The 25954-nt window shown below is 36.7% G+C and overlaps 2 protein-coding genes and 1 long non-coding RNA gene across 4 annotated transcripts in view; 2 read left to right on the top strand and 1 right to left on the bottom strand.

The window, feature by feature from the left end:
* Positions 1-1413: 1413 nt before the first annotated feature.
* The window catches only part of LOC145553721 (uncharacterized), a 28439-nt gene continuing 3898 nt past the window's right edge, over positions 1414-25954 (bottom strand). Inside the window, exons 2-6 of the long non-coding RNA XR_014089759.1 lie at positions 24326-24441; positions 16641-16739; positions 15859-16341; positions 11770-11879; positions 1414-1432 (exon numbers count right to left, since the gene is read on the bottom strand). This is a non-coding gene — a long non-coding RNA (uncharacterized LOC145553721). The remainder of the gene's footprint in view (positions 1433-11769; positions 11880-15858; positions 16342-16640; positions 16740-24325; positions 24442-25954) is intronic.
* Positions 7707-11868, top strand: LOC145547543 (toll-like receptor 4). Its single transcript, XM_081612588.1, is given in 5 exon segments — positions 7707-8298; positions 8300-9491; positions 9494-10250; positions 11307-11424; positions 11652-11868. Coding segments are annotated over 5 exon segments (2763 nt in total). The 5' UTR covers positions 7707-7819.
* On the top strand, positions 17869-25704 carry LOC103472636 (uncharacterized). Of its 2 annotated transcripts, XM_081612587.1 has the most exons (4): positions 17869-18691; positions 19455-21992; positions 23156-23273; positions 24212-25704. In XM_081612587.1, the coding sequence occupies exons 2-4, from the start codon at positions 19502-19504 to the stop codon at positions 24453-24455; spliced, it is 2853 nt and encodes a 950-aa protein (XP_081468713.1). In that variant the 5' UTR covers positions 17869-18691; positions 19455-19501; the 3' UTR covers positions 24456-25704. The 2 variants fall into 2 exon arrangements, with proteins under 2 accessions (XP_081468713.1, XP_081468712.1); XM_081612586.1 differs by lacking the exon at positions 17869-18691 and having other exon boundaries at positions 18720-21992.

Raw genomic sequence — 25954 nt, 5'->3', positions numbered from 1 at the left:
CGCTGACAGAAAATCTCCCAATTCGTTTTCAAGCTTCCCTGCTGCCGCTTCTGAAATACCGATCTAATTGGTTTCCATTCTCAAAACCTTTTAGACTGTAGAAGTACTGCTTTGTCACTTTGTGGTTTCTTTTTGACATCTTTACAATCGTTTCTCGCTTCTTCCAGTGATCCAACACACTTCCAACCGAGCAGCTCAGTGCTTCACGGCGCCTGAGCCTCAGAAAATCCCGACCAACTCTTTCTGCTCCGGCCTTTGAGAGCCTAATGCTTTCTGAAGACCAGCAAGAAAAGGAGAACCTTAAAATCCTGTGGGAACGGATCAAACAGTTAGCAGACAGCTCTGGAAGGAGACTGCATGCCCATTGGCTACCCCCGCCGAATTTTTGGGGCAAGGATAAAGGAAAGGTTTTTTCCTCTGAGAGCCTCGTAGCGGCTTGTTGTGATTTGAGTCGCACCAGTTGGTCTTTTCTGTATGACGCAACGAGATGCTGGGTTTACGTTTTACCACTAAATCCTTCATAAACACAAACCTGTGAAGGCATCTGATGGTTTTACTTCTGTGTAGCCGTTTGGAGAGAGAAATGGTATCAAAGTCAGGGTTAGAAGCAGCTTTTAACTTTGCTTTCAAAAGAGCGAAAGTGGAGAAAGTCCATAGGCTACAGCACCCAGAAATTATACTCAAGCAGAAATACTTTATAATAAAGTTACTAAAGTAAAAATAAAAAGTACACAGTAAGATATTCCTAAAAGTCAGGTTTTCCAAAAAGTGACTAAAGTAACTGTAACTACACTGGAACCGAGTGGAAAAACATGGGACAGATGTGGAAACTAGAAAAACAGGAGAGCTGGACTGAGGCTAAACGCAGCTGGGAACAAAAAGAGAAACAAGCCTGAGAATAATTTAAAAATATAAATACATAACAAATATTCCTCTAAGAAACAAAACATGAAGAAATAAACTAATGTTGGTTTTCTTCCATGCATTTTTCTGCATGTAGTTTATAAATTTTGACGGATTTTTGGTAACTTTTCTATTTCTGAAAAATCTAATTTGAACTTTTTTCTGTATTTTCAGAGAAAGTTTAGATTTGCAAAGCTACTCGTCCTGCTGTCAAGAAAACCTCCCGCCAGATGTCCTCCATGTTTTGTTAGCTGTGTCTTTGTCTTTTATGTGATATTGTTTCAACTCTAAAACATGAATCCTTTCCCTCCCACTTCACAGCTACCGCAAGAGCTACATCCTGTTGGTTTATCACATGAAGCCCCAGAAGAATAAAGTGAAGTTTGTGCGATCGCTGTGCAACAAACTGTGACAACTTCAGGGAACGTGGATACCTTCAGTGCAGGACGAACATGTGGGCCGAGCGAGTCCTGCGTCGTCTCCGAGGTCCTCCGTCTGCTCCGGCCTCTGCTGTCCATCATGATTAATGCTGGAATCAAAGGGGTCCAGAATCAAAGGCAGAAACAGGATGAATAAGAAATGAAAGCACAGGCCAGGAGGATGAAAACAGAAATGAGGCCTGATGCATGCAGGAAGTGAACTGGAAACAGAGACACAGTTGGACCAGCTCTGCTATTCAGCTGGAACCAGTGGAGACAAAAGTACTGATGATGATCAAGTTGATGTATGGAAACCGTACGCCCGGCGTTACCATGGTTACCAGCAGGAAACGGCGGCGGGAAATATTCACCCGTTCATTCTGAATGTATGAAAGGCTTATGTAGCAAAAGGCCAAAGTACATTTCCACAAAAAGAAGAAATAAAAAGATCTGAGATTTGCAAAAAAAATTAAAATAAAAAAGATAATAAAACTTCTGAATTTAAAAAGTTGAAAATTACCTGGAATTATTTTTTATTATTTTTTTTTTTTGTATTTTGGGATTTGCAAAAAAAAAAGAAAAAAAACTTCTCAGTTTGAAAAGTTCAAAATTTGCTAAAAAAAAAAAAAAGAGAAGAAAAAAGAAAGAAAAACTTCTAGATTACTCTCATTTTTTAGAAAAAAAATATGGATTTTTTTTTTTGTATTTTTGTTTAGTATTGCTAAAAAAAAGAACAAAAACTTTAGAAATATTTAGTGGAAAAAAAAAATTTGGATAATCTCACATTTTTTAGAACTTGGGTTTTTTATTTTTGTTCCAGTTTCTAGTGCAAATATCTTAGGACACTTGAATCAAGACAAAACTGACAACTTTTAATCAAAATATAGGAGCTTCTTTTCAGTAAATAATTCCTTAATATTCATAGAAAATCACTAATTCCACTTGCATGTTATTTCATTTATTACAATACTTTTTTCCTGATATAAAAGAAATAACCAGAGAAACTGGTAATTTTCTGTGAATATTGTGGAATTATTTACTTAAAACAATCCCCCATGTTTTACTCATGAATTACTTTGTTAGTTTTATCTTATTCCAGGTGCACTGAGATATTTGCACTTCAAACTAGACAAAAATATTTGGTAAGATTTTGCGTTTTTTTCCATCGTATAAAACATAAAAAGAGAAGAAACGTTTCAGGAACAGACCTGATTTCTCCTTTTTCTAAATTCAACATCAAAATCATGTATTTTGTAGGAATACAAAAAGAAATGAATGAGGCTCTAAGTGGAGTCAGTGATGTATTGAGCCGGTAGATTATGTGTGAAATGTGGGTGAGGAAAAAAGCCTGAAACCCAATCAGCTTCTCTCTGGTTTCTGTGCAGCGCTCATGAATTTGCGCTGCAAGAGTGAAAGAGGATTTGAGTAAAATGATTTTATTAGTGTCAGCAGGCCGGCAGCAGACTGCTGACAAGGTGAGGATGCTGAAATGTGCTCCTCATTGATAACTGATAACCAGGGACACACAGGAAACGTGGGCCAAGAAGGAAGATGACTCCATGACGGAGCGAAGGGGGAGAGCAGAGATCCTGCTCTATTTCTGAGGGAGATTATGAGGAAGAGGTCTGAGAAAAGGAGATTAAGGCCAAAGAAGACTTAATGTTGAGAGAATATCTGTCTGGGTAGACTGATACGCACCAAAGTTCAATTAAATTCAGTTCGGATCAGAGGAGGATGACTCCCTCCTTGGCCCAACCTTGAGCAGAAGGCAGCCTGTGTGGCCGCAGCGTCCGGCTGCTTTACTGCATGTAAATCATGAATTTCCAACATGAAGTGAATGTTTCAGTGGCGGTTAATCTTTTAATCCTTCAAGTCTTTGCTGTGTAATGAATCTGGGACAACTCGCAATCAAACTGAACATTTTGGTGTTTAATAAATTGAAAGTATTTGAGTAATTATCAAATCTGTGATTCAGTCATTGGAGAAAGAATCTTAAAAAACGAAATGTATTATTTCTGCTGAACAGACAAATTAACAATGTTTATGATAATGGATTTTGTTAAATATATGTCAGATGTTATAAAACTGTTTTCTTATTGTTCTTTAAACTATGTAGGCATATCTCAGTAGATTGGAAAATTAGTATAATATCATGGAAAAGTTTATCTTAATTCAAAATCTGGAAGTAGCTTTCTTGTTAAACTGCCACATATGCTAACTACCAAATGTTTAAGGATCAAGGAAATAATTATAAGTGTTTGCATTTTGTGTTAGTGGATCATCATCAAGTTGTAAGGCGAGATTCAAAATGAGAATGAAATGAAACCCATCAAAACCTTTAAATATTCACTGTTCAATTCGTACGGAAGAACATTAGGGCCACCAAAACAAGAATGAAATAATTCAGATTTTAATCTCAGACGATCAAAGTCAAATTCTGAGAAAAAAAAATCTGAATTCTGAGTTTAAAGTGAAAATTCTGAGAAGTCAGAATCATTATATTTTTTCATTGGCCCCAATCTTCATCCATAAATCAATTACTCTAAATCCAAAAGTCTTTTCAGGTGTTACATTTTAAAAGTTTTTTCTATTTTCTACTTCTTGTCTTTGGGTGCTTGTTGTTTCACATCCTTAAGTTCATTTCATTCCTTTGGATCAAAACTCTGTGGCAGCTTCTCATGAAAGTGTGACAGAACCGCGGTTAAACACTTCAGCTCGATTAAAGTGAAACTGAAACAACAAAAGCTAAATGTTGCACATCAAGCTGCTCACCAGCATTATGGAGCCAATATTCAGCAGTTGCTGCTGATAATGCTGTTTATTACGTACGTCTCCAAGGCGTCGTCTCCGTCTTATGATCTCCACCACCTGTTCTGGCTGCCGGCGGCGCCCTGATCAGCTCATGCTGCCGTAAAGTTCTGCCTCCTGGTGCTTCTTAAACACGCAGCAGTTCGTAAAAAAACTTTGGTAAACTTAACTGGTCTGCTTGTGAACCAAACTGCAAACAAATCAGACGATTCCTTCAGAAACAAACTTTGTAACTCAGCCAGAGTCAGTATTTAAAGGGAGGCATGGGGTTAAAAACAACTTTTTTGAGAGTTATGCTACTACATCTGGTTTGTTGATTCGAGTCCTTTGTGAAGTTATGAAGGAACTAAAACACCAAATGTTCTTGAAAAAATTAAACTTGAAGCCTTGTTTTTATAGACAGCGAATTCCTGCCTATTGTCAGCATGTAAAAACAGTCTTTTATTGCTCAGAAGTGTTGAGTGTCCATGGAAACTTTCACAAAGACCTGAAAACCCTTTTTAACTTCAAGCGGCTCTTAAATATCTTAAGCGATGTGATTCTGATGCGGTGAAGGACCCTCCAGTCTTTGTTTTGCATTTCAAGCGTTTTGTGGCAGGTCAAGGACGCTGCAGCTCGACCGTCTGTGGCTCCATCATCACAGAATCAACCATTTGTTTACAGTAATTCAGGGTCTTCACTTTAAAACATTCTTCCTGTTTTGCTGCTTAGAAAATTGTCAATTTTCTAAAGAGTTTTTTGTTTGAGTGAAAAACAAGATAATCAGACAAAGTACTAAAAAAAAAAAGCAATTGTAGCATCGCTCATCAAAAATCAGCAGACTTTGAAGTGGATGTTTCATGGTAAAATACCTCTATGGCAGTCTTTCTCAAACCGTGGCGCCCACTAGTGGCCCGCTAGGAACTGCATGTAAACAACCACTTATTATCTGTGACTTTAGCTCAAAGTGTGACACTACCGTGTTTAAAAATTATAACAGACAAATGGCTCAAGACTAAAAAGAACGCCTGAAGATACCGGTGGAAAGTTGCATAACTGCTGTTTCTGAACATCATTGCGATACGCAGCATGCCCCATTGATGCAGAGCTAGGTCTGCTGCGAGCAGTACTGCGCCCCACGCTCGCTAACTGCATCTTAACACCTAAAATAAAACTATTTACGTCAGGCCAAAAGAAAATGTTTGGTTTTGCCAACGCAACTCAGGAGTGTTTTTATTTTATTATGCTTCTGAAACATTATTAGTTCACACAACGCTTGTAGTGAATAACTTGTTTTGATCTCCGTGTGTTTTCTATCATTTGAAAGCTTAGAATCCAGACCTTCGGAATCTGTAAGTAACTCAAAAAGTCCTGAGTTATTCATGATTTTATTGCATCCAGTCACATTTACAAAACACCCTTCACATTAGGAGGAACAATGAGTTGAGACAGTAATGTTTTCATTTCAGGTCGAACATATTGAGAGGGCAATTTCACGTTAGGTGGTCCGCGGGCGTTTTTTAAATGGGGCAAGCGGTCCTCAGCCTGAAAACACTGATGTATTGGTGGATGTCAGTTAACCTATTGACCTCTTGGCATGTTTAGTTTTAATGGAGTCAACATTACGTACTGCCGCTGAAACTGTTTTGAACATTAGAACAAATTGTATTTAACACTCCAAAAACAGAACTTCCTCCATTTCTGCTTTCACACCATGTTTGCAGAACCTAAATCCCAACTTTATATAATTTCTTGTTATAAATATAAATGCTTCTTTTTAGGTCTCCAAGTCAGATTTGACGCCTTTACTTCCCCATCTGTTAAACCTCGGATAAGAAACTAATCACATATCCAGAGTACAGCTGCAGAAAATATCATGCACAGAAATAAAGATGCAACAAGCAGAGGAATGTAAGAGGTTCCTCAAAGCTCCATTCTTGGGACAATTTTTTTTAATATGTCCAAATCCACCAGTGATAAATTACAGAGTTTGAGGGTTTTTTTGTTTCCTCCTTTTTTGCACCCTTTTGGTAAAGTCTGCTATCAACACTTCACATCATGTCTTGTCAGTAATTGTGTTAATACCTGAAGTGGAAAAGGAGGCAGCATTTTGTTTTTATGCTTCTTAGTTTTGCAACAAACTTCTTGAAAACTTTAGAAATGCAAAAGCTGTAAAACTAAAAATCTATTGGGCAGAATAAAAACATCACTTTTGACCACAACTTTCCATGAATATATCTCAAACATCTCTGAATAATTTGTTTTAAATTGATCCTTTATAGTTTTTTTTAAATAGAATGCTTAAATGTCACCTTTTCATATGTATTTTTATTTTTTTCTTTATACTGTAAAGTACTTTACAAATCACACCCTTCATATAAATTTGCATTGACTTGTCACAGGTTTTGTTTCTAAGGTGGTGAGGCTGTCAGGAAGTCATAATTATCACCCTGGACTGAAAGCTACAGTTAAACAACAAGTTTGCCTTTGTGCACGATTATTATTTATTATATTTAAATTCCACCCATTTTCAAGATGATTAAGTTTGCCTTTGCAATTTTTTACAGATTAGTGTTATCACTTCTAATATAACATGCACAGTAAGAATGCTAATTATTTAAAGGGTCAAAGAGCTAAAGTAAATACTTGTAATTTTATCGACTAAAAGTGGTCTCGGTTTCCAGGTTGCACATTAGTCAGTGAGGTTTTGAATTACTGGAAAATTCAGCGTAACGGCGCTTATTTTTGTCTTCTCAGTATTTAAAGCTGATGTGTGAAGATGAACCCAACAGTTTGTCTCTCTTCGGGTTTAAAAAGAGAACTGAAACACAGTTCGCTGTTCAGACCCAAAGGGCGACCCGAGAACTGCTCATCGTAGACGACAAGTATGAGAAATTAATATTTAACCAAAGATACATTTCTTTGTTTATGCATCGATATGGGATAGGTCAGAAAGACGCATTTAGTTTAGTGTCCATGAGATGATATTCAGAAAGGATTTTTTATTAATTGATTTTAGTTGCCTCTGTGATAAACTCTTTACGTAAAGTCTATCATGTCCTCGTATGAGCACCAGTCAAGGGTGTTAATTATAACCTGTCAAATGACCGACGGGCTGGAAATTTTAAAAATAACCGGTCAAATACAGAAAATATTCGGTTAACGCGACCTCTGGCCTGTCAGTGTGTGACCAGTCGTATTTATGAATCCTTTTCTAAAACATTGCATTTCTAGTTTTGTGATTGCTTTCAATCTATTAGTGGCATTTTTTTTTCATAATTTTCCTCATTGTTGGTTTTATACCCATTTTCTCTCTCTGTAGTTGATTTATCCATTTAAGTAAATAATAAATTTGTAGGTCATGGAGTGAGAAACCTGTAGTTTGTGTATATATATATATATATATATATATATATATATATATATATATATATATATATATATATATATATATATATATATATATATAATAGTTAGTCATGGTTGTCTATATTAGACAACCATGACTAAATGTGTCCCCTCCTCAGTATTATGAATGTTTTATGTGTTTATTTTTTCAGACATCAGATTAATTCAACTCAAAGTGAATGCCTCAAATAGATTTTCCTAATACTTTTTAAACCATGTAAAACCCATGACTAACTATTGTTGGTGTCTGTATTTATGTTGCAGATGAAAAACAATAACAGCCTCACAATCACCATAAAAGCATGGCTGCTGCAGGAAGTTTCCGTTCACACCCAATTCTGCAGCTTCTCTTTCTTCTGCTTTATATTAACCCTTCGTTGGCTTTTTTGCTGAAAAGTTGCACTATTCTCTATCAGGAGAATCCCTCTGATGATGTTTTTTTGGACTGTGCGTCCAGGGAACTTGTGGCTGTTCCTAATGACATTCCCAAAGATTCTGCCGTCGTAAAACTCAACAGCAACCAGCTGAAGAGGATTAACACAGATGATTTTTGTGATTTATCAAAGCTGAGAATTCTGGATCTGGGAGATAATCAAATCTCTGGTGTGGACAGCGGTTCTTTTAAGGCTTGAGTTACTCTGAAAACACTTAAATTAACCTGGAATACCCTCTCCACCCTGACTAATAACATATTTCAGGCCCTGTCCAGCCTTACTGTGCTTGACCTGAGCAACAACAACATTCATTCCATTCAGACGTTCGCTTTCCAAGACTTGACAAACCAATCAGATCCAACAAGTTACTGACATTCAGATCTTCCAGCTACCGCAAATACAGACGGTTAACCTCACACACAATCTGTTCTCCTCCTTCGAGACCAAACACCTGCTTCACAATTTCACCTTAAATCTCAAAGAGCTAATTATTTCTTCACCTAACATGAGAACTTTCAGCATCTCAACACCAATATTTCCAAATATCATGAAGTTGGATCTTGCTGTGTGTAGAAATTGTACCTTCCTGAACTGGGACATACCTGACAAAACTTTTCTCAAGAACATAACACCTTTATACACCAGTCAACCTTGTTTTTCCTTCAAAAGCTTTCAAAAAGTCCTGCAGAGTCTTGACTCACTGAACCACCTGAGACTAAATAACATGGACAGATTCATTAAGGAGCTGCTATCTGCAGTTTGCAAAATACCAACCCTGAGGAAGCTGGATAACCATCTGAATAATTTGAGGCTAAAGCTTGCACTTTGCTCCCAGCTCACAGAGCTTGACCTCGGAGAAACACACATAAATGAACTATCAAAAGGTTCAATAAAGTCAATGACGAATCTGCAAACTTTCAGCCTGAGAATCAATCAGTTGTCAGAGGTGCCGTATGGCATAAGGAATCTTTCGACACTTAAAATCCTAAATATTGAATTTAATCAAATCTCCAAACTGAGCTGTGATGATTTTGTAAATACCACCCACCTTACAGAGCTTTACCTGCATGGTAACTACATTACCAAGCTGAAAAGTTGTGTGTATAGACTGCGGAAACTTGAAGATGTGTTTAAGTTAACCCTTCATAGGCTTGAGGTCTTGGATATAAGTGACAACAAAGTGACGGACCTAGAAATGGGTGTTTTTCAAGGTTTACGATCTATAAAACATTTAAATGTGGCATCAAAGTCCTTTGAAAGAGTGAAACTTGCAACATTTAAAGGAATAAACAATGTACGACCCCTTACTGTGTCACTTACACACAGGTATAAACCAGATTTCAGAGGATTAAAGTGCTTAGAAAATTTAACAATAAACCTTGAGATGGTTCCCTCTTTAAAAACTGATAAGTCGATGAATTACTGGGCTTTAATTCAGTTAAAGTCTTTGAAAAGCATCACTGTCATCTGCAGACACAATCACCAAGGTTTTCCTCTGAATGTACCCATTTCGTTGCTCCAACCTATGAAACATTGGTCGTTCTGGAGGACTTTACAGCTGTGAATGTCTACATAAATGCTCCATTTGCAGACGCTTTTCAGTCCAACCTACAACTCAAGAGTGTGACATTTGTAGAGACTGATATGTCCAATTTGGATCCAAACCTCCTTCAACCAATCCCAAACCTGCAGACTCTTGATCTCTCCAACTGTAAGATCAAGGCTTTGGATTTTATGGTGCAGGCCAATCTTTCTGCTCTCAGATATCTGAAACTGGCTTAGAATGAAATCAGTGTGATTAACTAAACAGTCTTCCACACTCTGCCCTTCCTGACGTACTTGGACCTGAGCAACAACCCGTTCACCTGCGACTGCTCAAACGCAGGTTTTATCCTATGGGCAAAGAATCAAAAGCAAACACAAGTGGCAAACACCCATCAGTACATCTGCTCCTTTCCTACGGACAAACGAGGAAGCTTGCTGTTTGACTATGACATCCTGTCCTGTTGGGACGATTCCAGCTTCTTCTGCTTCGTTTCCAGCTCTTGTCTGGTTGTTCTAACTCTCGTTACATCTTTTGTCTATAACTTCCTGAGGTGGGAACTAGGCTATACCTTCCACTTCTTCCGAGCCTTCCTCTACGACAGCAGGAAAAGGAAAGACGGAGACGATCCTCAGTTTGATACCTTTGTGTCCTACCACATCAATGACGAAGACTGGGTTTACAGAGAGATGCTTCCCATGTTGGAGGAGGAACAGGGCTGGAGACTCTGCCTGCACCACAGAGATTTCCAACCAGGTGAACGCTGGATGGTTTTATGACAAAAATGCTCAGTTGTATGAGAAACTGGTTGGATGGAAGAGTCCAGTTCCATTTACTGATATTTATTAACACCATAGAACTAAAGTGCACAAATATGAACAACACAGGCTGGTACATTAGAAAGAAAATCACGACAGGGCATTAGGGCGATTGCAGGTAGAGAAAAAGAAGAGTAGTAAATTTCCAAACAAAAAAAAAAAATCTGAAATTTTTTAGATTAATCTCAGAAAATTTGTAGAAAAAAATTGGAAATTTTTGAATTTTAAAAGTTGAAAATATGCCAGAAATATCTAGAAATTTTGAGATTGATCTCAGAAATGTTCAAATAAATAAATAAATAAAACTTGGAAACTTCTGAATTTCAAAAGTCGAAAATGTGGTAGAAGAACATAGAAATTTCATGATTAATCTCAGAAGTTTTCTATAAAAATGTTGGAAATTTATGAATTTCTAACACTGAAAATGTAGCAGAAAAATCTAGAAATGTTGAGATGTATCTCTTAGATTCAAAATCATGTAAATTGCAAAATTTCAAAAGTGAAACATTTTGACTTTTGAAACTCAAAAATAACCAAGTTTTTTTTCTGGTAGAAATGTATTCCTTTTTCTACTATCTTCAATGGCCATAATACGCCATAGTAGAAAATTAAATTATATAGTACTGAAGATAACAAAATCTTCAATACCCATATTGTTAGACAAAAGTGTCTTAAGAGCAACATGCAGATAGCTTTAGTATAAAGCAAGGAATAGGAGCATAGAAACAACTAGCTTAGTAGCAAGTGTTTGTATTCTTCCTCTGTGGAGCAAAAACTACTTCTGGTTTTACCGTGTCAAAATAAAAGCACATATCTCAAAATAAGATAACAGAACAGAGACGATTACAACTGGTCTCAAGGCAACTCTATTGGGAGTTCAGTCTATAAACATGGAAACTCCTTCAGTGAATAAAACACATAGGAAAAAATATATATGTTGGAGCTCATTTTTCAAGTTTATAGAATAAAATAGACACACCTATCACATCCACAGGGAAACCCATCATAGGGAACATCTCTGACGCCATCTATGGCAGCAGGAAAACCATCTGTGTGATCAGCCGCAGCTACCTGGAGAGCAAATGGTGCTCCAGAGAGATCCAGATGGCCAGGTGGGGCTCAACTCTGTTATTATGTGGATTTTTTTTAAATAAACATTGGGAAAATCCCTTTATTGATCCTTCATCAATGATCCTGAAATTGTCACTATGCTCATTCATCTGGATCAAACTCATTCTCAACCAAATATGATGGTTTGATGCAGTTAAAAAAAAGATTTAAAGTTTTTAATTTGCTTTTGTCTACTCTTATTTTTTTTTATTTTTTTTTTATTTTGCAGCTTTCGTCTGTTTGACGAGCAGAAGGATGTGCTGATTCTGCTGTTTTTGGAGGAGATCTCTGCTCATCATCTGTCTCCATATTACCGTATGAGGAAGCTGCTGAAGAAGCGCACCTACCTGAGCTGGTCCGTACAGCATCCAGGAGTTTTCTGGCAGAACGTCCAGAGAGCTCTGCAGGCAGGAGACGCTCCTGAAAACCCAGACATGCTGATCTGACCAACAGGACGCTGAGAAAAATCACAGAATTAAAAAACATTACTTTTGTAGATGCATAAACTTGTTTCGTATCAAAATTTTACCATACTCATCCATTGGTGCACAAAATTGCAACCTGGGCTACGTTCAAACAGCAGGGAAATGTGACCCAAATCCGCTTTGTTTGCTATGTCTGACTTTTTCACAGCAGTCTTAACACAAAATCTTACCAAGTAATTTTGGTCTAATTAGTGAAAATATCTTAGTACACTTGAAATTAAATTAACTTACAATTAACTTTTCAGCAAGATACAGGAGCTTGTTTTAAGTCGAGTGCAGAAAAAGTACAAGTTCGATTGGCTGCTTATTTTACTTGTGACAAGGCATTTGTAACATGTTACAAGTGAAATAATATGCCAATCGAACTAGTTCTTTTTCAACAATATTAAGGAATTATCGACTTAAAACCAGCTCACATATCTTCCTGAAAAGTTACTTATAAGTTATATTAGTCTCATTTCATTTGTAGTAAAATAACTAGACCAAAAATACTTGGTAAGATTTTGTGTTTTTTGAGTGCACAGCAGCTCTTGATGTTCAATTCTGATTTATTAATGAAATACATTTTTTTCCTTCGTACTACTAATTAAACCCGACCACAGTGAGACTTCTGTGCGACCTGCACATGCGGAACAGGAATATAGACTTCACTGTTTATGGATGGAGCCGTTTACGGGATCAATTTTAAAGTTTATTCAGCAGTATCCTCACAAGATCACAACAAGATGAAAGAAGATCGTACAAAGAAAGCATAAGAATAGAAATGGCTTTTTGTGGAGCACTGACTGCAGCTTCTGTAGAGAAGTCTGTTTAGATGCGTAGTGAAAGCAAAGAGTGGACGGATTGTGAGGTGATGCGCTTCACAGATGAGGCTTCTCTCATGAGTCCATCATTTTTAGCCACTGTTTATGTCCAGTTTTACTGCATCTGGCTTCTGTTGTTACAAAATTATGAGGATGTCTCATGTTAATGAGATAAAAGTCGACTAAAATGACCATTCAGACTGCAGACGCTTTGAAAACAATCGTATCCGAATCAGTTGTACATGTGAAAGTGGCGCAGATCAGATTTTTTGGGTGAAAAGATCTGAATCGGGCTGTTCAGACTGCTGTGAAGAAGTTGGATGTAAGTTGCGAATGTAGCTCATTTGGCTCCCATTGATAAACAAACGACGCCATCCATTATGGCTTTCAAAAACACTGCTATGTGATGTCAAAGTTATTCTTCTGCACACGCGGGTCACTAAAATTGTAAATGGGGAAAAACAAAAATTAAATCAATTACCACCTGATTGTTGTGAAATTATTTGATCTAGTTTCTTTTCAGCTATTTAAACCAACTGTAAAAAACGTAAAAACTGAGAGTGAATCTCCATGTTTTGATGTTAAAGAAAGAGTGCTACAAAGAGCATCTGCGACCTTTTTCTGCATCTGAAATCAGCCTTTCTCTGCTCACTCGAGTGTCTGTGGAGTGACTGTGGAAACTTTCACACAGAAGTGAAGATCTTTTTTTTATTTTCGAGCAGCACTTGTATATCTCAAGTGGCGCAGTCCTGATGAATTCAAGGATCCTCTATTCTTCCAGTTTTGCATTTCTAGCATTTTTCGTAGCAACTTTTCAAGTTGTTTACAAGCGAGGGACATAAGGACTCTTCACAGAGATCTCAACAAATTCTGGCTCCCTTATCTAAAAATGTAACTATTTCTTATAGGTTTTAAAACCTAAAGCATCGGTGTACAACCAAACACACCCAGCTTTAATGTTGGCATCTGAAGGACTGTTGATTCTCTGGAGGATTGCTGGAAGTCAGTTCATACTAGCGAGACATTTTTTAACACAGCCTGCCTATTTCTCATTTCATGTTAACTTCAGAACAAACGTTTAAGGAATGTTGAGGAATATTCAGTAAGTCTGTGTGCATCAGCTCTACCAAAGGGCTTGAAGTATCTTCACTAAATAGCTGAACGAAAGTTCAACCTTTCAAATATACAAACCCGTGGTTTTACAGAACATTCTCAAAAACAGAACTTTCTCTAAGCGAATTCTTAACACCACTGTTGCAAAATAAAGAAGTCCAACAACCAGTCACATTCTCATGCACCTTTTTGTTAACGTGGATGTTTTAAGCTTTGCTAGGTCACCTCATTTACACATCCATACTTAGAATCTAGCTGCACAAAGTTCAAAATCACATAAGTAAAATAAGACAAAGCCATTTAGTGGTAACCTTTGAAAATGACTGAGTGGTTTACGTGTATACTTAATAACCAGAGGTTGTCACCATATAAAAAATTTATCAATCAAATGTCAGAACACAGCACTACATCTGATTACATTTTCCTTTTTTTATTACAATTACGTAAAAACATGTAATTGTAATAAGAGAGGATTTTGTGAATACCACCAAGATGCTGTTTGTAAAAAAAAACACTCATACTACTTAAACAGTAAAAGGTTGCATTTCATTTAAATATGTATTATAGCCCAACACAAAGTAGAGTATCATTCTGAAGTGGGAGAAAAAGACATTTGCTTTTCAGAATTTCTACAAGCGAAACTCTTTAAAGAGTGGCATATATTTGTACGTGGCCTCGTTTACTATTATTCTTAAAATAAAATCTCGTGTAACTAAATAGGCTTGTTAGTGAAGGTAAGATAAGCAAAGTCATTAATACAAAAACACAGCAGACAGGCAGCCATGTAGTTGTGGGGAAGTTAGGACGTAAAATAGTACCACTAGATCTGAACATTTCACAGAATTCAGTCCATCATCTGCATAAATACGATGGACTGAATTCCACCTACATTACATTGCATTCACCTAAATTTCCAGGTTTGGCAAGGAGAGCACTGATCAGAGAAGCAACCAAGAAGGCCATGGTAACTCTGGAAGAGCTGTAGAAATCCACAGACCAAGCAGCAGGATCTTTTAACATAACAACTGCTGGTTGTTGATTCCAGAAATCTAACCGCATTGGAAAGAAAGCAAGAAAAAACCCATTACTGAAAGGAAGTTAGCTAAAAACAATATTAAATTTTCTTCACAAAGTGGTGGTGACAGCATAATGCTTTGGATAACATAAAATAACACTTTTCAAAGCCTTTGGTCTTCATCGAAACTGAGCAACAATGCAGAGAATTAATAAAACACATGTGTTTTGTGTACAGGTAAACCCATACTGGAGAACATCACTGATGCTATTTATGGCAGCAGGAAGACCATCTGTGTGATCAGCCGCAGCTACCTGCAGAGCGAATGGTGCTCCAGAGAGATCCAGATGGCCTGGTGGCGGTCGACTGTTGCTTTTAAGTCTTTTTAAGCAGAAAGAAAAAAAAAAAATTTGGCAGCAGAAAGTGGAAAGTTGACTCGGCGTGTCACAGAGCAGCAATCCTGTGAGATTTGATGCTTGGACAAATTTAGTCTTTAGCACTAATGCAGCTTGTCAGGTAATGCACGGACCTGGATCTTAGTGGAAAAATGTAAAATATGTTGTTTACCTGAAAAAATAAGAATTAATAGAATAAAAATAAACTAAAATGAAAATAAGTATTAGATTATGGAATAGTATAAGTTGTAAAATTTCCATTTGAGGTCGGCCCACAGCACCACTGACCTTGTAATTTCCGGTTTTTAATGCTGTAAACTTTTACATTAAGCCTTTCGAATGTACATGTGTGTTTTTCCCTGGTGATAAATTGGCCAATGATTAATTAAGTTGACTGAGCAGAAAAATGCATTTACCTTGACAATAAGATCAGGTGGTTCACTTTACCTAAATGGAAAACTGCACCAGGGATAAGTGGCTAAGCACAATTGTTTTATTAATGCTACTTTTTTTATAAGGTGACCTGAGACAGTATTTGGTTGTAACTGATGTTTTTACAGTCAAACTACCCTAGATGCATTGTGCTAAAGGTTAGCAAGCCAGAAAAATTATGTCATCACATTACCTAAGAGTCATGTTGTCCTCCAGGCATAGATGTGAAAACTGCAGTAGGACGATGCATCAGCAGAAAATGTGTTTCTCGGTTTCTGACATTTGGCGGCATTCTCTTCTCATGTCTGCCTTTTGTCTTTTCTCAAATTTTGCGCTCTCCCTTTGTTTCTTCTCCATTTTTGAACTTCTGATTCCTCTTCTTCTCTGGTCTTTATTGGTAGTTGGCAAACAACAAATTGATGCACTAATGCCATCAACTGGCATGGAGTTGAATTATTAGTTTATTTATTAATTAATTTTTTTTTTTTTTTGGCTGCACCAGCCCACCGGGAACAGTCCCGATACTCCTGATGGCCAGTCCGTCCTTGCTGGATACAATTAATCATTTTATTGGTTTGACTTTCTTCAGCAATTGTACCAGAGGGACTTGTACTCATTGAGCTATATGCTGCTCACTTGGTATCTGGTCATCACGTCCCATGAAAAGGATCCCAAGCTATAGTGAGACAAAAGGTGCCAATATTAACATTGTTGGTACCTCAGCAATCCAATAAATCTATGACTTCATAATCTACTGTAATCAACTTACAGCAGACTTGAAATGTTGTCATTTTGATAGGCTAACCTTTTTGAACAAAACTAAAACATTGCTATTATACTAATACAATTTCTTTGTAATATGAAATGTTTGATGAGAAGAAGGATGTTCTGATCCTGCTGTTTTTAGAAAACATTTCTTCTCATCATCTGTCTCCATATTACCGCATGAGGAAGCTGGTGAAGAAGCGCACCAACCTGAGCTGGCCTCAGGCTGCACAACATCCGGGCGTTTTCAGGCAGATCGTCCAGAGAGCTCTGCAGGCAGGGGGCGCTGTCGCTGAAAACACCAACCTGCTGATTGGATCAACAGGACAGTAAAAACTTTAACATAGCTCTAAACTCACTGAGCTGAATTATCTTCCAATTTACTTTTTCTATTACAGATTTATGTAATCAATAAGTTAAGGTGAGATTTGGTTGAAAACAACATTTGAGCACGCAAACATTTTTTGTTAAACCCACATGTCTCCTTTAATTACTGATGTAATATTCTAATCTTTAATATTTTGTTTCATGAGTTGCATGTAAAAAAAATTTATAATTACCAGAAATAAAGGTTTGAAAACAATGTCTGTAATTACAATATAGAAATATGATTCTAGTTTATTAAATATGAGTGCATATTTAAAACTAATTAACTACTTATTTTAGTTATTAACATGTTATCTGTTTATTTAACCTTTTGTTCTTCATATATTTCAGTTTTCTTAAGGCTTTATCATACATGTATTTTGTTTTACTGTCTATACTGTGAAGACATTCAGGATGTTTATCAAGTCATCTTAATTTGAATTGACCTTTACAGGCTATTCAATAAATCATAAAACAACTTAGTTCATTTATATGAAACTGTTTTAATAACCTGCCATAAAATTATTACATCCTTTGGATATAAGATTGTTAAAGTTACATTATGGTTCAACACCAACAGTAACAGGATGACCTTTTGTTGACTCTGAAGGTTGAGATCCCAGAGTTTTGATGATTTGTTCCTTTTCTGTTTCAGCCATGATAGACCAAAAGCGCCATCTAGTGCTCGCCCTTCATTTTTCTTTTTTTTTTGGTGAACTGTATCCTACAGCAAGCAAATTATTACACTAATAGTCTCTACTCCAGAAATATCTGGGAGTTGTTGTTGTTGTTGTTGTTGTTGTTGTTGTTGTTGTTGTTGTTGTTGTTGTTGTTGTTGTACATCACGATAAAAAATGTCCAAGGGAATTTATGAGAAAATATCTTCTGTTTTTATTTTCTTGTTTACAAAAAGTAACATTCTGCAAATTATTTAAAATCTTCTTACTCACCTTTAATAAAACTTTTTTGACATTACAAGAATCAAATCCTTCTTATAATTTTGGACAAAGTTTTTATATGTTTACACTTGTGCTTTTATGATTTAATTACTACCTTCAGGAAAGGCCGAGAAGCTTCCTAGCTACAAGCCCAACCTTTCACTTTTGGTACAGACATTATTTATTGTTATCTATCACACAGCTTTTGCCAGGGGAAAGTTAAACATGCATATGACGGTTGGCACACCATGTCCTGGTTGGTGCGCTGCATCACTACAGATGTTCTGTTACACATTAATATTTTATACAATGTGTCCATCAACATCCCCTTCGAGGTGTCAATTAGATTTGATTGTTTACCTACAACTGTAAATATAGTTTGCAATCCTGATCAGAAACTCCTAGATTGGTCTTCTCTCTGGAAAAGAACTAGCCTATCATTATGGCTGGTGATCAATTGCTACGCAACAATAAATTACCAAGACATGTACTTATGTGGACAGACTGAATCAATACTTTGCCCATGTTTGACATAAAGCATTAGAAAAACACAAATATGTACAATTTTTTATTAAAAATAACAAGCAAACCATGAAGGCTAATTTCTTGGCTAACAAACTGCTTGGTCAGGAGTCAAAAGCCTCTGGTTTAAGGTTTAAGGATCGTAAACCTTTTTGGTGAATTTTGGTGATGACACTATAGCAAATTATTTATGTTTTTGAGACACAATCAGAGATTAAAATAACTCAGAATGCGACTGCATTCTGAGTTTTGCACAAGCATTTTGGTGGCTGATTACTGTCAAGTCTAATGCTGATACAATTTGTACTTCACCCAGATGAAGGAGGAGTTCACAGCTCAACTCTCCAGGGGGGGACAATATTAGACAAGTTTCACTTCTCTAACACTTTACAGTTCATGACCAACAGACAAAACACAAAGATCTGATCACCGACTGTAAGTATGAAAAACAATTTTTTTTAAATCTCCAAGCAAGCATAACTGAAAATTTTAAAAATACCAACATGTAATGTAACTTAAGCTATATTTTTTGTTTTTTATTAAATGGTGCATATAAATTTAGGTAGATTTGGTGCAACAATGGCACTCAAAAATGACAACCCTATTAGAAATGTTTTATGCTTTCCTCTAAATCTGCACATCAGGAACTGAAAATAAATGCCAACATCTTAATTTCAGCCGTCTCTACATCTCATGTGTTTTCTGTTCTTTTCTCTCAAAAAAATAAATCAGTCAGTTTATGATAATCTATGATGAATCTTAATGATTGAAAAGATGACTGCATTATATTTTAAGATATATGATAATGATTTCTAAAAAAGGCTTGGAAAAATATTTGAGTTGAAGCCTAAGTCGAAGGTATGATGGTAATTTGAGACCCAGGAGGCACCGTAGTGATAGTTATCTACAAAAATACTATCACACTTTTTAATATCACTGCAATTAAAAAATAAAATATTGAGATAAAATATTATGTCAATCACTCATCTGAACTAAGTCAATCTGCCAAGAAAAAGCTTGGATCAACCTTGTTAAGGTCAAAGAAATATTTTACCAAACAAACACGAAGCCTCCATTTTTCTTTTTACCAATGCACTTAAATACCAAGCTCTATAACAGTAGGAATAAATAACTCCATAATGGATAATGGAGCGGTGTGGATGTATATTTTATTAGTTTATATGTATGTTGTCTGCAGATGATCATCCTCGAAGAACATTAACAGCAGCATCAACAGGAACAAACATGCTCACCAAAAGACGTTTGTTGTCAAACTTCATTTGGACATTTCTCTGTCTCTTGCTTCAAGTTAGCCCCTCTCTGGCCTATTCACTGAAAAACTGCACCATACTTTATCAGGAGAATCCATCTGCTGATGTTTCATTGGACTGTGCAAACAGGAAACTACTGACTGTCCCTGATGATATCCCTAAAGATGCTGCTTCAGTCGATCTCCACGTCAATCTGATTCAAAGAATTAACAAAGAAGATTTCAGTGAGATGCGAAAACTCAACATTTTGAATCTGATGAGCAATATAATTTCTCATGTGGATGATGGAGCTTTCAGTCACTTGACTTCATTAAAAACTCTCTCCTTCAGCATAAATAAACTTAAAAACCTGACAAACAACATGTTTCAGGGCCTGTCCAACCTAACTCTGCTTGACCTTAAAGACAACAGAGTTGAGTTCATTCATAACTCTGCCTTTAGTTTCCTCATCAAATTGGAAGTTTTAGAGTTAAATACAAATGTGATACAAAAGATCACTGACATCCTGCCCATCCTACAGCTACCGAAAATAAGGAGGCTCGGCCTAGGTTGCAGTGAATTTAAGTCTTTCGAGACCAAAGACCTGCCGCTGAATCTGTCTTCAAGCCTTAATGAGTTGGACGTTTCGAGTCTGTACCTGAAAATCTTCAGCATAACAACACCAGTCTTTCCTTACCTACAGAAAATAGATTTGTCTGCATGTTCACTTCAATCTGAAGCAAAGTGGGATAAACCTAACAAAACATTACTCAGCACCATAACACAGCTTTATTTTAAATCAAGAACGGTGACCTACGAAACTGCCCGAGACCTCCTACCAAGTCTTTCCTCACTGCGTCATCTGCAGTTGAGTCAATTGACAGAATGGATTGAAAAAGCACTGCTGTCAACAATCTGCAAAATACCAACACTAAGGAGGCTGGACTTGTTGGACAATGATCTTGAAATTTTTCCCACTGAGCTCCCAACATGCTACCAGCTCACAGATCTGGACCTGTCAATCAACAGGTTGACTGAACTGCCAAAAGGGTCAATACAACCAATGACGCTACTGGAGTCCCTGAACATGAGTCAGAACTTGCTCTTCAGAGTCCCACAGGATGTCAGGACCTTCACCCACCTTAAACTCTTAGACCTGAGTTTGAATCGCATCTTAGCGCTGACCTGTGAAGATTTTATGAACGCAACACATCTTACAGAGCTTTACTTGAACTCAAACCGCATTGCCAAACTGGATAAGTGTGCTGTTCAAAACCTCACTGAATTGAAGCGCTTGGATCTGAGTGACAATCCGCTTTGGACATTTGGAGACACCTTCAAGGTTTATTTAAAGAAGCTGGAGTTCCTGGATATAAAAGACACCCTTATACCAGCTCTAAGAATGCGTGATTATCAAAGTTTGCAGTCACTGAAGCAGTTAAATGCCGGGACATACTTTTTTGAAATGGGAAAACCTAAAACATTTCCTAAAAGGAACAACCATGAACCTTTACTACACAGAGAACCGATTGTTTATGGATTACAGCAACTGGAAATTTTTACTTTCAAATACGTTGAACAAAACACTTTTACAACTTCTGATTTAAACATTGATGATAATCCAGATATTCCCTTTAAGTCAATGAAAAGACTGACAGCTATCTGTTTCGGAGATCACCCTGGCCTTCCCTATAACGTACCAGACAACATGATGAGGCGGATGGAGCATTTGGAGTCTTTTACAGCTGTGAACATCTATGCCTTCCCTCCATATGTCAACACGTTTGAGTTTAACCCACAGCTGAAAAGTCTGGCGTTTGCGGAAACCGACTTGTCAAACTTAAACCCTGAAGTTTTTCGACCAATTCATAAGTTACGGGCTCTGGATCTTTCTAAGACTAAGCTGAAGTCTTTGGATTTTCTGTTCCGAGCCAATCTTTCTGCACTCAGATATCTAAAACTGAGCAACAATGAGCTGACTGTGATTAATGAGACAGTCTTCAACTCTCTCCCGTCTCTAACGTACCTGGACCTGAGCAATAACCTGTTCACCTGTGAATGCTCAAACGCAGGTTTTATCCAGTGGACAAAGAACAACAAGCAAACTCAGGTGGCAAACACTCATAAATACATCTGTTACTTTCCCATCAACAAGAGAGGAAGTTTGTTACTTGACTTTGACATCCAGTCCTGTTGGGATGACGGAAACCTTTTCTACTTCATTTCCAGCCTTTGTCTGGTTCTTCTAACTATGATTACATCCTTAGTTCACCACTTCCTGAGGTGGCATCTTGTCTACACATTCCACCTTTTTATGGCCTTCCTCTACGACCAAAGAAAGGGGAAAAGAGGAGATGACCATCAGTTCGATGCCTTTGTGTCCTATAACGTCCGCGATGAGGACTGGGTTTACAGAGAGATGCTTCCAGTGTTGGAGGGAGAGCAGGGCTGGAGACTCTGCCTGCACCACAGAGACTTCCAACCAGGTGAATTCAGTCCTTGTTTCTTTCTCTGTTATGAACCCTTTTGGGAAGGTCACATTATTGCAACTGACACAAAAATTAAGTGACTAATCTTGGTTTGAAGAGGGCATCGACAAACGCCGTAAAAATAATTTCATGTAACTTCTGCACACTATTTACCAGTCGAGTAGCAATAATGAAAATAACAGGTGTATAAATGAGGCCTATTTTTGTTGTCGTTGCAATACAAATATCAAATACTGTGATGTTATTTAGGATCTAATATTGGTCACCTTTAAACTCCTGGCATGGATGGATTTCATCAAAGGTGGAAGCACATGGGGGCTTTTTGACTGAACAACAAGACTTTGATGTTTAGTGCTAGATGCCATGTAGAGTAGTCTAAATTAAGATACAATCTTTCGACAATTATATTTAGGGAGAGACCAGTGGAGTATAGAAATGTATAATTAGTGTAAAGATAAATGGAGAAACTATAGCAACTAGAATTTAGTTTGTTATGTAGATGGAAATTGGAGTGGGACCTGATACTAAACTCTGTGGAATGCCTTTATCTGTTTTAATGCTTTTTTTATTTTATTTATTTATTTGATTTTTACATTTCACGTCTGTAGTTGTAGCCCCCAGTAAAAGAATGACAGATCTGCATGCAAGGTTATTATTTTACATAAAATATTGTTCTGGTTTGGTGCAGTATGCAGTGTGAAATCTCAAATTAAACTTTAAAAATATAATTACAAATATTCTTAACTGTTCCACAGTGATCAAATTCAGATGCAACAGCAGCAAATTAACATGCAACGTATTTTGTTTCTCATGCTTCACAGTCTTTTTCAAGTCAACCATCTTTTGAAAGGTGACCAGAGTATTTTTAAAGCTTGTTAAAACCACAGTGAACTTTGCATAAAGAGGAAACTATAAGACGGGTGTGCTTTTTTTTAGGCACATGTGACTTCCATTCAAATTTCAAATCATATTCAAAGTTGTAATCAGAATAAAATAACTCATGTTTCACTATTTTAGCAAGGTTGCTTTATTGTAAAGACTGCATATAATTTTAACAGAATGTGTCATTTTCTAAAGACTTTGTCTTGACAGACACTTTTTTTATGGTTTTAGCAGTTTAAGTTGGTCAGAACCATTAAAGTACTGCGTTGTGTCCACAGGTAAACCCATCATAGAGAACATCACTGATGCCATTTACGGCAGCAGGAAGACCATCTGTGTGATCAGCCGCAGCTACCTGCAGAGCGAATGGTGCTCCAGAGAGATCCAGATGGCCAGGTGGGGGCGCTGTTTTTAATAAATTGCTTTTAAAATGTCAAACAGAGTACAGTTTTCTTTGTACTCTCTCGTCATCAGATTTGAGAATTAAAATGAAAATATTTTTGTGTTTTTGGATTTGCTGCTGTTCTTCTGTTCTGTGGATGTGCATCTCAATAAATTAAGATATTGTAAAGTGATAATTAGACACAAAGTGTGATTGGAGCAGTTCCTGTCACATTTTTTTCTTCCACTTAACCTTCTTGATACAGCACCACCAACCTTAGACATAAAACTACACCTCCTTGAAGATTGTACCAATGACGGTTGGACAACCAAATAAAACTACTTGAGTTGTAAAATATTTAACAACCTGAATGAAGATGCCTGAATTTTGAATACTAAGAGGGTCAGGGTTTTGTAAGTAAGCTTGTTTAAAATGCATTTGGCATTTAGTTTTTAAATTATTAAATAATTATATTTTTTATATCCTTTCTATATCATCTTAATTATAGTTTAATCAATTTGCATCATGTTTTATTGTAAAGTTAACAAGCTGTGCTGACTGGAGGAAACTAAAAAAAGATCAATAACTATATAAATAAATAAATATAGAATATAAACCTGAACTTTTAGCTCAAAATAAAATACTTTTGTATCAAAAATTATTTTATTAAGATTTATGATGTGAGAGACAACTTTGTGGGTTTTTGTTTGCTCCAATCAAAACAATAACAGTTTCCATGGTAACATGAGTAATTAAAATGCACCTGTACATGAGAATAAATGTATTTTCAGTGCTAATAGAGTATGTGGCAGCAAATCATACCAGCTATAAAGTTGTTACTGCAAACACAGAAAGAAACTATAGATTGAAACTACTTGCCATGATAAAACCATTTTAATAAAGTTTGAATTATTATTTAATTTTTACTTCTTTTTTTTTTTACATTTTGCAGTTTTCGCCTGTTTGATGAGAAGAAAGATGTTCTGATTCTGCTGTTTTTGGACGAGATTCCTGCTCATCATCTGTCTCCATATTACCGCATGAGGAAGCTGGTGAAGAAACGCACCTACCTGAGCTGGCCTCAGGCTGCACAACATCCGGGAGTTTTCTGGCAGAACGTCCAGAGAGCTCTGCAGGCAGGGGGCGCTGTCGCTGAAAACACCGACCTGCTGCTGGACGGACCTGCAGGACGTTGAAAATAGTAACTCAGATGAAAAAGATCCAAATGGTGAATAATGTAAAACTAGAAAAAGTCAAGTAACTGTTTTTGTTTTTTATTACTTAAATGTTTACTGAAATTTTAAAAAACATTAAAAACATAAAATACAAATATCACATAAAAGAAGCAGTATATATTAATAATACATTCACAAACAAATGTAAATAATTGTAAACTGAAAGAAACTTTAAAATGTCAATTTTCAGCTGCTTAGAGTGCTAAGAAAAAAAATTATTTCAGAAAAAGTGTTGATTAATCTTAACGTTGAGTCACAATAAATAATCTTGAGAAAAACAAATAAATGCTCTGGCAAAACATGCATGTTTATGTTTTGTAAATGCAAAACAAACCATTTATGTTTTGCATAAATGGTGTTTGATTTATGCCAGTGTTTCTCAACCTTTTTCGGGCCAACGCCCCCCTAGCCTTTATCCAGGTCCATCACCGCCCCCACCAAAAAATTTGTAGGCTTTGCACTGACAATTATTTTATTATTAATGTTACTATCATTATTGTAGATGTATTGAATCGGCGCACCGATTATGTTTAAGTGTACCGTACACTTCAGCGTGCCTTACGCTCCTTCACCTCGCGCACATAACGGGCTAAATGTAGCTAGTTTTGCACTAAACGTATCAGCGTCTGGAGGAGGGGGGTTGGAATGGGGGGAGTGTATGTTTCTACGTTCCTTCGTGGGGGTGCCGATTTATGTTTTCGCATCCACCTGAATAATGTGTAGTTGCGCCCCTGCCCATAGCACTTCAACAATATTACTTTACCTTTTATCTGGAAATAGTGTCTGTTTATTCTTGCCATACAGTCCTCTGTATTAATTATTGCTTGAAAGGTCTTGCCATACCAGTTTATTCCTCTGTATTTAATTTAGTTTCTTAGTTTATTCTTGCATTTTGTTCTTCATTCATTTCATTTAGTTTCCTTTGATTAGTTTTATCCTCTCTTGGTTTATTGCTATGTCCACTTTAGTTTCTTTCCTGTTGCTAAATCATTATCATTTATTGACCATCAGTAATCTTCACTCATCACCTGCTGCGCCGCCTAATCGTCATGTGTTTCACATCATGTGTTGATTTTTCACTGTTCAGCGTCGGATTCTCTGTTTTTATGCCATAATTCACATCTAGTTCGTCGCTCCGTTTTGCCCGCTTCTCATGTTTCAGAATTTTGCGCAATGTGCGCGTCGTTTTTTTTATTTTTTTATTTTTTAACTCCCTAAGGTGCAGGGCGGTCGGGAAACATATTGATGGGGAAAAGGCAGACTGACATAAACCTTTTAAAACAACGGAAACAATTTCGGTATTCTGATTATTGAAATTTAAAAGTGCTGTGGTACCGTTGTTCCCTCAAACCCGTTTCCTGTCGGACCACTTGCAGCACCGGTGTTAACGCTATAAAATGAACGCTCTCTATCGTGGTATCACCCATGGAGGGATTTCTTTATTTAAATGGGATACAAAG

This window comes from Poecilia reticulata, chromosome 11 (assembly GCF_904066995.2).
Source record: "Poecilia reticulata chromosome 11, P_reticulata-male-v2, whole genome shotgun sequence".
Classification (NCBI taxonomy): Eukaryota; Metazoa; Chordata; class Actinopteri; order Cyprinodontiformes; family Poeciliidae; genus Poecilia; species Poecilia reticulata.
This window is presented reverse-complemented; position numbering and strand designations above follow the sequence as displayed.